An 11,881-nucleotide genomic window follows, 5' to 3' on the forward strand; every position below is an offset into this window, starting at 1 on the left:
TTTCTTTTACTCTTCTCCCCTGTCTTTCCTGGTCCTGCCTCCCTCCCCTCCAGGCGGGGGCTCATCATGGGCATCTGGAACTCCCACACATCCGTGGGCAACATCCTGGGCTCCCTGATCGCTGGTGTCTGGGTGAATGAGCACTGGGGCCTGTCCTTCGTGGTGCCGGGCATCATCACCGCTGCCATGGGTGTCCTCACCTTCCTCTTTCTCATCGAATGTGAGTGGCCCCCGCCCTCCCTACAGGGCTCAGAACTGAGCCTCCTCCTTCTCTTCCTGGGGCCCGGGGGAAGGCAGCTGGCCCTGGGGGAGGACTACTGGTGTGTGTGTGGCCAGGGACTAGCTGCCTCTCTGGGCTTCAGCCTTTTTTCCTTTTTCACTTGTAAAAGAAGACAAAGAGGGAGACGAACAGCCTTTACTTGCTATTGGTTCAGGGCTGGGGGACTAAGCAGTTGGCCTGTGGTTGCCTGGCAAGTGCTGGCTCTGACGTGTGAGCAGGGGGAGTGGGAGGTGATGGGACCCTCGTCACTTGCTGTCCTCTTCCCCATTCTCTGATGGCCTTGGGAGATAGCTCAGCCCGCACTTGTGGCCACTTGGTAGCCACAGAATGGGGGCCCACAAGGCCCTTAGTGACACCGGTGGCGTTAGGGGAGCCAGGCCTGGAAGGTGCCTCCCGAGCCCAGGTTCCAGGCTCCCTCTTGCTGGGAAGTAGACTGGCCATTAACTTGGCGGCTGGGGGCAGGGCCTGCTGGGAAGCTTCTTAGAAGGTTGGGTTTTTCTTTCAGACCCAGAAGATGTGGACTGCGCAGCTCCCCAGCACCACACTAGTGTGAGCCTCTCCGCCCGTGACTCCATCCATGGGGGCAGGTCCCAGAGAGGACTGGGGGCAGTAGGGGCATTGTGCGCCCACAGTTAGCTCACAGGCTCAGTGGCAGGACCTTAGGGTGGCTCCATGACAGACTGATGGGGCCTGGTGGGACATTTGTTCAGTCGCAAAGGGGGGCGCGGACCTCCTCCAGCTTGGGAGACTCTGCCTGCCGCTTGGGTTGCCCCCCCAGCTGGCGGGCAGTGGCCTCTGACTGTGCTCCCAGCCAGGGCTCTTCTCTGTTCAGGATGGGCTGGAAGAGAACCCAGACAGCCCTGAGGACCTGGGGAACGGTCCTTGCACCAACAAGGAGAGCAGCCTGGAGAGCGCGGGCAGGTGCTCCAAGGAGCCAAGGGCACAGCCTTCGGCCATCAGCTTCCTAGGGGCGCTCCGCATCCCGGTGAGAAGTTCGTGGCCTGGAGCTCTCTGGATGTCCCAGGTGGCGGTCGGGAGATGAGGGGGGTTCGGGGGGCTCTAGGCTCTGTGTGAGGTGTGAGGGTACGGAGCCAGCTCGGGGAGGGTAACACAGGAGGGTGGCCCTCACACAACAAGACTGGAGATGTGCTTTGTGCAGTAGTTTGGAAGGAGGGGGGTGGCTGCTGAGTTCCTCCTGGGGCTACCCCTGGCTCAGGGCGCCTGGCATGCCTTTCCGACAACCTCTGTCATGCTCCGCAGGGTGTGGTGGAGTTCTCCTTGTGTCTGCTCTTTGCCAAGCTGGTCAGCTACACCTTCCTCTACTGGCTGCCTCTCTACATCTTCAACGTGGGTGAGGACAAGGGGCAGAGGGGCGGGAGGGCTCTCTGAGGAGGCACGTGATGCACAGGATTCCAGAACACCATTGGGATGTCTGTGCACCCTCTCCTAGGGCAAAGGGAGACTTTTAAAATTTATTTTTCCTTTGGAAGTTAGACCTCATACATTACCTCAGAGACCCTGATTCCAGACACCTTTCTTCCCTCGGACCAGAGTTGGGGGTTCGGAACTCAGAGATGTGTTCTGTCATCCTTCCTGACTTCCTCTCCAGCCTTGTATTTAGGAGAACCCACCTCCATCCAGCTGGCTTGGCTCACAGATGAGAGGGGCTGGATGGTTCAGGGACAGGTCTGCCTTTGAATGCCCCCCCACCCCCACACACACACATAGGAAGAGGGTCTGGTGAGCTACCCCTCTGCCTAAAGCCTGAAGTGAGCACCGCTCTCCTCTCCCCAAGGGCTGCCGGGTACCTCCCAGGACTGACATCTGGTGCCTGGGTCAGCGGCACTGCCCTCCTTCAGGGCCCACTCTAGCCCGTCCCTGCCCTCGGAGCTCTGCCATGGCCCAGGCCCTCTGCCCCTCAGCTATGCTGCTCCCTCCAAGCCCTGTGGGAGGACCCCAAAGTCTGCTTTGCAAGTGCTGTACTTGCTCTGAATAGGATGCCCTGGGGATTATGCAAGGCCAAATCCCAGCCCCTGACTTGACCAACAGCCTCTCTCAAAGATAAGAGGGAGCGGTGCGCCAGGGCAGCTCTTGGTTTTGTAGCCTTGATGCCAGCTTCAGAGTAGGAGTCAACCTTGAGGCTTAGGCTACAATTCCAGCTTCAGGATTTTGCTCTTTGTAATCCAAGGACAAGACCTGGGACCTGAGGTCCCCATTTGCCTGTGAGTCTCCTTCCTGGCTCTGTGTATTAGCAGAGACCTCCCATGGATAGGGAGCCTCCTGGTGGAGGCTGGCCAGGAGCTCAGGAGCAGAGCACAACTAGGGCTGGTGAGACCAGCGGTGTCCCCTCCTCCCCCCGGGCCAAGGTGGCCTAGTCTGACAGGGTTCTCCTGGGCCAGACCCCATTGCTTTCAAGGGAAGGCTTTTCTGAGAGGTCAGAGCCAGCCTGCAAGGGGAGAAAAAGTACAGGCTGAGGTGTAGGGGTAGGCTGCTGCAAATTTACTTGTGACTCTGGCCAACCTTCCCATGGGTCCCACTCCTTCCTCTGAAACCGGAGGCAATGGGACTGGGTCAGGTGCTCTGTAGGGCTTTTTCTGGCCATGGCACTCCAGGACGCCTGTTCCGAGCCCGGCTCTGACCATATATTTGTGTTTTCCACAGCTCACTTTAGCGCCAAACAGGCTGGGGACCTGTCGACCCTCTTCGATGTTGGTGGCATCATGGGTGAGGCCCTGCCCTATTCTGCCCTGGGCAGTATTCCCTTATTCCCCCTTTGTCTTGTGGGGGTGCAGAAGGACGGGACAGGTCCAATGTGATGTGAACTAGGCAGGTGGCATCAGAGAAAAAAGGGCTCCTACCCAGCTGGGGAGACCTCAGAAAGTTGACCCTTGTGTTTGATCTTCCCATAAAAGCAGTGGGTGTGGGGAGGGCTTCAGAGGGAGAAGTTCTACTGGTTCTGGACGCCCACACCCAGGCTAGCATTGGGTGGAGCAATGGGACGAAACGATGGGGCAAGGCTTGGGGTGCCACGTTAGTGGGCGGCTGTGGTCCCACTGGGAGCAGCTGGGTGCCAGTTGGTCTGTATTCTAGGCGGCATCATGGCGGGGCTCATCTCCGACCACACCAACGGCAGGGCCACCACCTGCTGTGTCATGCTGATCTTGGCTGCCCCCATGGTGCGTATAACCTCAAGAGCAGAGCGCACGTGCTCACATGTACCTATGCGGGTTATTGCAATGTGTGTGCACCTGGGCGTGGATGCACACGCCTGTCTCTCTGCGTGTATGCACGTCCGTGTGCACGCCAGGGGAGGAGAAGCTGGGGGCGGCACAGACTCCGAGATTCAGACTGAGGACTTTGGAAAGGGGTTAGCAAGGATTTGGCCTTGGTGGAGAAGAGGGAGGCCAGCAGCTGAACTTCCTAACTCAGGAAAGAATAGGAAATTCAGGTTGGGTGTGAAAGAAGCCTTTATGAGAAACAGGAAACAAGAGATTTCTACATCTTAGACCCTCCACCCCAGGAACCATTAAAGACCAAGAGTTCTGGAGTAAGGTGGACCTCTGGGGTTCCCTGGGAGGAGAGGGTGTGCCAGACTCCCAGTCTAACCCACACAGCCCTTGGGGAGGCCTGGGTGTGACCCGGCCTCTCCCTTTTCCTCTCTCAGATGTTCCTGTATAACAACATTGGTCAGAACGGGATTACCAACTCTATAGGTGAGGGGGTGGCCGCAAGTCGAGCCAGCGCAGAGGAAGAGCATTGCCTTGGGGGCCCCAGGAAGCCACTTGGGGGCATTGGTGGGAGGCACAGGGAAGTGGAGGCTCTTGGCCGGACGCCTGGGGGTTTCACCTGCTTTGGGGCTGGGGCGGGAGGAGGCCTCTCATTCCTAATGAGCTGTCTCTGTCATTGCCTCAGTAATGCTGATCATTTGTGGGGCCCTGGTCAATGGTCCTTATGCACTCATCACCACCGCTGTTTCTGCTGACCTGGTAAGCAGGCTGCCTCCCTGGGGCAGGGGAGGACTCTGGGAGCTTGGTCAGGGCCTGGGCACATCTCCAGGTCCAATATCCCATATTCCCACTCCCTCCCTGGTGCACAGAGATCCTGGTGTAGGAGGGCCTTAAAGTCCACCAGAGTCTGCCATCAATAGCCCCCTTCCTCTCAACTCCAAGCCCCAGTTGCTGCCTTGCCCCAAGTTAGCCCTATCCTGGTCCTGGTGCTGCCTGGTGCTGCGTCTCTGGTTGGCCTCTCCATGCTTTTCTCTCTCCCCAGGGAACTCACGAGAGCCTGAAGGGCAATGCAAAGGCACTCTCCACTGTCACGGCCATCATCGACGGCACTGGGTCCATAGGTCTGTGACTCTAGTTTTTGGCCCTTGGCAGCTGAGCCCTGAGGCTTGTGTTGAGCATACTTCTTGGAATGCCGCTCTCGGGTGGGCGGGCTGCTTAGGGCCCCTTGTTGGGTGCCCCTCTCTGATGTTGTGTTCTGCGCAGGTGCGGCTCTGGGGCCTCTGCTGGCAGGACTGATTTCCCCCACAGGCTGGAACAACGTCTTCTATATGCTCATCTCTGCCGATGTTCTGGCCTGCTTGGTACGAGATCTTGGGGTTACAAAGATAGGTATTGGTGGGGTTGACTCTCCTGTCCTGCCAGGCTGGAATCCTGGAGGTCCAAAGCGTTGACCATGAGGGGTTCTGAAAGCAGCTGCTCGACACTCAGAACCCCTTTGTGGTCAAGGCTAATGTCGCCCTCCCCCTCCCTCTGTGCCTCTGACCCCCCCTCCCACAGCTCCTCTGCCGGTTGGTGTACAAAGAAATCCTTGCCTGGAAGTCATCTTTGAACAGAGACAGAGGGTGAGTCCCCAGATAGCTGTAGACTTCTTAGGGGAGTGAAAGCCCGTGTTCACTTCTCCGCACCCAGCCTGAGCCTACCTGTGGCCCGGACTGGGGCTGGACCCTGGAGGTGCTCCATGCCCTGCCCCTCTACCGTGCTAATGTGTCCTCTGTTGTCCCCATGTGTCTCCGTAGCTCTAATTTGGCCCTAACCCACCCGCGGTAGTATTTTCCTCAAGTCCCATGACTTTTGTGAGTATTGTCTTCAAGTCGGTGGCTGACGTGCCCTTCGTGTGGGGCCTGCATGCAAATCCTTTCTCCTCCAGTGTGATTTTTTTCCCAGCTTTCTCTTGTTTCTTGGGGGCCAGCTCAGGAGACTCTCCACCCGAGCTGAGCATGGTGCTTGGAAGTGTTTCCTGAGCAGCCCAAACTGCCACAGGGGTTGGCAGACTCTTCTCCTCCGGGCGAGTGGTAGGGCTTTTTGCTGTACCCCTAGGACAGAGACGAGATCCAGGGAAATTGTTTTTGCTCTGAACTAAGACTCTGAGCCCTACATGCCTCTTAGAATTCAGAAGCCAGGATATCTGGCCCCTCGGCCTGGGGTGTACAGAAAAAAGCAATAACCAATCAAAGTCTCTGGGATAAAATTCCAATCAAGCCTCGGTGGCTGGCCTGGTGTGCTCTCTGTCCATTGCCCTGTGGTGGTGGGTGTGGAGGCCGCATGGACAGGGCAGTGCCAGGGCAGAGCCAGCAAAAGGCTAGGCCGTGTGCTGGTGCTGAGGGGAATGTTCCCTCTGGCCTTTCTGGCTCTGCTTCTGAGCAGGAGGCTCTGGCTAATGAGGAGCCGGCCAGAGTGTGGACCTAGTCCTGGATGGTAAACGTGTGTCAACAACCCCCGGGAGGTCAATGGTGACCAGCACAGTAGCCGGGGAAACTCTTCCCGTGGAGGATGGCATCTTTCAGGTTCAAGGGTAGAAGAACCGAGAGCAGGAGGCATAGCAGAGTATCTATCCCGCCTGCCCTAGAGGAGGGAGCAGGGCAACTTGTCCCCTCCCCTCGCCTGCCTTCTTGGGCCTGGCCTGAGGGGAGACTTGAAGGTTAAGAAAAGTAGCAGGAAGGGGGGGGGGATATATTTAGTCAGCATCTGCTCCCTGCCTGGAGTTGAGTCTGCCTTCAGACGCAGCTGCTTACCTGTTAGGCACGGTTCTGTCATTTAGAGAAGAGAGAACAGAGGCTCAGGACAGGGAATGTGACTGAGGCCTTCAACTGAGCCTCAATTTGAACCCAGGTGTGTGGGGGCTTGCTTTCCTCTGTCCTCTTGCCACCCGGAGCTGGGCGGGCTCTGAGGAAGGCTGGTGCAGGGGGAGTAGAGGAACTTGCTAGGGCAGGGGGACCACTGGGCCTGGAACCGGGAATCCCTGGACGGTCCCGACTTCTCAGCTCACTCGCATTGATAAGACCATGGGCATGGCCTTTGTGCCCCCACATCCTTCTGTGTATAACTGGGTGTGCTCAAACCTAAGCCACAACCACTCGATCACAGGCTGAGACAGGATGGATCTGGGATCCCGCTTTGTCAAACTGTCAGGTGTGGCACCAACATTGCAAGGCTTTCATTATCAAGCTTACTTGCTAATTTGCCACTGAAGGGGAGGAAGGGAGCCCTAATGACAGAACAGCGATGAGAAGCAATTATTAAGGGACCCTACAAACCTGCCTTCCCTGTACTCTTCACTGGGGCAGGAGCTTACAAACCTGTCTCTTACTTTCTCTTCCCTTGCCTCTCACCCCTCCTGTAGGTATAAAGAGATATGAAGCCCTGATTCGAAGAGAAGCACGGAGGGCCCCAGCTGATTCCCAAAGTGCTCTCCCCCGACTCCCGCATGGGGGCAAGACAATGGAACCCACCACAGACGGGCTGACGGTCCTCTGAGGGGCTGGGAGGTTCTCCGAGGGAAGGGGCCTGCCAGCAGGAGGACTCACAGCCCTAAGCTCCAGAAGCTGCAAAGCAGAAGGGTTGGGGATCAGAGCTGAGTGGTGTCTCCAGCTTGGTAAGGGAAGGATCTGCTCTGACTCTTGCTTGTTCAGATTCCAAGGCAGGAGGCAGGGGGTGGACATGGGCCCAAGGCCTGGCAATGGTGTGTCTTTCCTTCCTGTGTGGAAAGTGAGCCTCAGTGCTCAGCCTATACCTGTCCGTGGATTTCTGACCCTATTTGAGAGCCACCGAGCCTCGCTTCCTTCCTTTGTCCATAAGCCAGCTTTCTCGTGTATTCCCCATGTTGGAACCTCTTCTACCCTGCATTTGATCCTGACTCCTGACCCGAGTCGATTAAAGTGTTATCACTGTATTCTGTGGGACCAGGACCAGGACCAGGAGGTGCCGAGGGGACAGACGTTAGGGAGGCATCACTCTTGAGCCTGGGGCTGGGCTTCCCTGGCCCCAGTCTCATCCCAGCCCTCCGTGTCCCCAGGGGAAGAGCACGTCAGAACAGTGCAGGGGGGCGGGGGCAGGCCTGACTAAAGCCACAGGGGCCAGTGACCACCAAGTGCTCACTGCAGATGAGCCCTGCTCTGGGAACAGAGTAGATGGTGGGCACGGAAGACGGACTTCCGCCTGAGCACAGGCCCCAGGATGACGAGACTAGCAAGAAGGAAGCTGCCTGGCTCATTCAGGCCACTGTCCCATGGGCAGTGGCCTGAGCTCTCTGCGGCCTGCCTCCCCTTCCCCTCTGTTCCTGCCTTACTTCTCCTGCCCACCCCACCCCAGAGTGCTGCCTGCCAGGCTAGACCTTGGCATTGCTCCCTGACCTCCGAAGCCACCCATCAGCACAATACAGATCCCTTTTGCCAGCCGGGCCTGTGCTCATCCTTGTCAGGGCCTGGCACGGCGCGTGGGCTGCCACGTTCCCAGACTGGGGCTGGCCACATCTCCCTGAGGAGATGCTCGTGACCACACGGTGGGGGGTGGGGGCCTGTGGGGCTCAGCAGGAGCTAGAACCCCACACAAGGTGCAGCTGTAGAGCCCTACACAAGGTGCAGCTGTGGCATTAACGGGGACGCTGGGGCCAGGGCAACACTGACACAGCTTGTACACACTGCCCTGGTGACAAACTGACACTCACTCGGGTTTGAAAGCAGGTGATGGTCTGGGATCTCTGGGTCAGGTGCCCCCCCCCCCCCCCCGGGGCTGTACGGCCAGCTTTCTTGGAGGCTTCTTTCCGAGCAGAGGCATCTGAGCGGCTCGCTGAGGGAAGCCACTAGATGGTGCCATCCTCCGCCGGCAGAGCCCGGCGTGGGCTGCACACTCTTCCTGCTTCCAGGTGGGGAGCAGAGGGTGCTCTGTTCACCACCTGTCAGCCTTCTCTCCATTGCATCGGGTCAGGGTAGGAAGGCTGGGAGACTTCCTCCTGGGGTGGGAGGCTTCCTCTGCCCTCGTCTGGTCCCTGACTCCTGTGAAGCCTGTGTCCTCACCTAGAAGGCAGTCCCGGCACGACCTGCCTCAGAGGACGGGCATGAAGGGAGCCGACTGAGTCAGTGTTAAGCACATGCTGCCCGCCCCTGAGGAGCTTGACTGGGAAAGGGAGAAGATAGAAATACGGAAACATTTTTGAACAAGACGGGGGGGGGGGGGGGGGGATCGCTGGAGATGGTGCCCAGAGCTGAGAGGCTGCACCATCTCCCAGTCCAGCCTGAAGGGACGGGGCAGGGGTATGATCCATGGAGGAAGGGATGTGAAAGGCATCAGAAGAAGAACGAGTGGGACTTGGGCACGCGGCTAGTTTGATAAGGTAGGGAGGGGACCTGGAAGAGGGAGGACGTGGACAGGAACACTGAGCACGCCGCTCAGAGCGCAGCAGGGGGACCCGGAGAGCGGCAGAATGTGCCCGCTTGTGCCTGGCCAGCCAAGGGATCAGCGGGGTGCTGGCAATGAGCAGAAGGCCCGTGGAGCTCAGCCCCTGGCCTCAGCGATGAAGATGGGGGCTGTGGGTGGGAGTTAGGGGGAGACGGCAAAGGTGGAGGAACCCAGGCCCTGGTCTGTGTCCCTGTGCACAGGTCTCCCAGGCCCCGGGTTCCCTGCCCCACCTCCGCTCTGGGCGCCTACTGTTCCCAGAAGCCTGCTACCTGCCTTCTCTCTGGGCCTCAGCACTCACTTGGGGCTAATGCAGGAGCATTACGTTAATTAGTTATTCATTTAATTTAACTTCACATTTGGTCTCAATTAAGCTTAAAGTGTTCTTCCTTATAGATGTTACAATAGCACTTGTAATTAAAAAGCAATAACTCTTTGCATTTCTCCTTTAGAGAGCCATTGGGAGGCTGGGGTGGTGTGCGGTTGCGGTGGGAGGGGCGGAGAGGAGAGAAGTAATGAAAAGAGGGGGAACCCTTGGTACTTGGAGGCTTTCAGCAAGGCTGAAGTTGGGGCAAAGGAGACTCAGCACATCATAGGGACTGGAGATTGCTCTTGGGGATAAAGCCACGAGGTGGGGAGAGGATGGAAACTGGAGGGTGAAACGAAGCAAGACTTAGGCTCGGAGGGTGGGGCCGTAGATCTTATGGTGGGCAGGATAACACCCTCTCCCCCAAAGATGTCTACATCCTAAACCCAGGGCCCGTGAATATGTTAACCACAGATGTGATTAAGCACCATGAGATGGGGAGACTATCCTGGGTGGTCAGCGTGGGCCCAGAGTAATCACAAGGCTCCTTATAAATCAAAGAGGGAGGCAAGACTGTCAGTGGTCAAATTAGAAGATGGGGCTCTGAAGACAGACGAAGGGTATACTAGCTCAGAATCCACAAGGACAGCCTCTAGAAACCAGAAAAAGAAAGGAAATGGGATTCTCCCCTAGAGCCTCCAGAACCTTTATATGAGCCTCGTGAAACCTAGTGCAGATTTCTGACCTCCCAAACTGTTAAGATAAGAAATCTGTATCATTCCAAACCACTAATTCGGTCGTACTTCGTTACTACAACAATAGGAAGTTATTACCTGTTCCTCAGTGTAGACCTGGGGAAACATCATTTGGAAGACTGAAAAACCAAAGAGATCCCCAAAGATTAAAAGGAAACATGTAGGGAATGGCTATGTAACTCTGAGGTCCGGGGAAATGCTGCCTCTGTGACTTCCCCAAGTTCTCTGAGGGCAACACCTGACACATTCTTTACAATACCCAACATGGTGATGGAAGCCAGAAAAAAGTAACTTTCTCATTCTGTTCATGGTGTTGGGTCCTGATTTTGATCCCTACTGTCCTTTCTTAGGTCCCAGGAACCTGAGACAAGAAGATGTGTGCTGGGGTGGGGTGGAGGGCTGGAAGCATTTTTTCCTGGAGTAAACAGCGACTGCTGATAATAATCTGTTAGAAACAGAGACCAAGAAACAAATACATTCTTGGTTTGTGGCTTTGGTTCTCCCACTGGCACCTCTGAAAACCAACCCAAGTATCAAACATTCCAGGTGGACAGCGCTTAAGAGAGAGACAGCTGGGTATGTCCTGGAAAACAGCCTCTGGGTGGCCCCACTCTGCCTCTCAGCCAGGGAGGAGCCAAAGTCCACCAGGCAAAGACCCACCAAAAACACACAGTGGATGAGTGCCTGTGTCTCTGAGGTCCCACGTGGCTTTTAACTGCTTTGTCTTGGACTCTTGCCCAATCCCCATTCTGGGTTTTCCGTTCGACTTAGCTGCGGCTTTTTGCTATTTCTATCAACTGGATTTATATTGCTTGACCTTGGTCCCTTGTTTTTCATTCTTTCTTTTTTTTTTTTTAATGGAGCAACACAGTAAAATACTAAATAATATAAATAATAATAAAAGTACATAGAAGCTTAGGCTGGAGCCAAACTACCTGACTTCAAACCCTGACTCCTGTTTAACCCTGAGCTGAATGACCGCAAGTAAAACCCCTTCCCGATCGGTGAAACGGGGATATTAAGAGCACCGACTTCATATGGTTGCTTATGAGGATTATTTAATATTTACAAAGCATTTAGAAAAATGCTTAGAACATGTTTGGTAAATATAATAAAAACTGATTTCAGCCTCTGAGGAATAGAATATTTCCAGGTATTAGGATGGAAATAGAGATTAAAGATCGAATCCTATGAGCTACAAAAACTCCTTCCAACCCTGAGTTCCTGTGCTCCTGTGAGGATGAATCCCACATCTGGAAACTTGTTCCTACATACCAACAGCCAGATACTTAAAGGTTTAAGACAAAAAGTTATGACAAAATATTTATTATTTGTACTCTAGGTGCTAATTACAAATTCTGTAATGGAAATTCTTACCTTTTTAAAGATATTGGTTAGAAAGGACGGGGGACCAATAGCTACAAAAAATATTAGCCAATACAGAAATCAGGAGTTGCTTGCAAGCCAAAAACGATCCTTAAACTGTCTGAGGAGTGAGATGTTAGGAACCCTGATGTCAGGTTTGAGCCCCATTATTAACTTGGGAAACTCTGAAAATCTCTTCTGCTCTCTGCCTCTTTCTCTTCCATAAAATAATTGCGGCAGGTTTCTTTACACTTTGAAAAAAAATCAAAGTTTGAAAATAATCAAAGTAAAATAAAAATGCTTCAACTGAAGCGGCAATGAGATAGAGTTGATGGAAGAGTTGTCTTAGAGAACAGAAGGAGAAATGGATCACCGTGTGTTAGGATGAAGTGACCAGCTGCATACACAGTACAAAGCATGAACTAATGGCTATGCATTTCCTAGGACCTGAACGATGGTACAATAATTTTGATGAATTTTTAGATTAAATAGCTAA

At 54.9% G+C, this 11,881-nt stretch overlaps 2 protein-coding genes across 5 annotated transcripts in view; one reads left to right on the forward strand and one right to left on the reverse strand.

The window, feature by feature from the left end:
• The window catches only part of SLC37A2 (solute carrier family 37 member 2), a 23,395-nt gene extending 15,437 nt beyond the window's left edge, over nt 1-7,958 (forward strand). For 3 of the 4 annotated variants that reach the window (XM_059183909.1, XM_059183897.1, XM_059183920.1), the window contains exons 7-19: nt 54-220; nt 786-829; nt 1,113-1,265; nt 1,541-1,631; nt 2,942-3,004; nt 3,371-3,456; nt 3,945-3,993; nt 4,193-4,266; nt 4,550-4,628; nt 4,771-4,868; nt 5,065-5,129; nt 5,304-5,360; nt 6,908-7,958. In XM_059183909.1, the coding sequence (XP_059039892.1) occupies nt 54-220; nt 786-829; nt 1,113-1,265; nt 1,541-1,631; nt 2,942-3,004; nt 3,371-3,456; nt 3,945-3,993; nt 4,193-4,266; nt 4,550-4,628; nt 4,771-4,868; nt 5,065-5,129; nt 5,304-5,334 (1,000 nt within the window). In that variant the 3' untranslated portion in view covers nt 5,335-5,360; nt 6,908-7,958. The remainder of the gene's footprint in view (nt 1-53; nt 221-785; nt 830-1,112; nt 1,266-1,540; nt 1,632-2,941; nt 3,005-3,370; nt 3,457-3,944; nt 3,994-4,192; nt 4,267-4,549; nt 4,629-4,770; nt 4,869-5,064; nt 5,130-5,303; nt 5,361-6,907) is intronic. The other variant, XM_059183902.1, reaches the window with a different exon arrangement.
• TMEM218 (transmembrane protein 218) overlaps nt 4,862-11,881 on the reverse strand; it is a 24,865-nt gene continuing 17,845 nt past the window's right edge. The window contains exon 5 of the transcript XR_009356512.1: nt 4,862-5,600. The gene's annotated coding sequence lies outside the window, so the exon portion shown is untranslated. The remainder of the gene's footprint in view (nt 5,601-11,881) is intronic.

Source organism: Mustela lutreola, chromosome 1 (assembly GCF_030435805.1).
Source record: "Mustela lutreola isolate mMusLut2 chromosome 1, mMusLut2.pri, whole genome shotgun sequence".
Lineage (NCBI taxonomy): Eukaryota > Metazoa > Chordata > Mammalia > Carnivora > Mustelidae > Mustela > Mustela lutreola.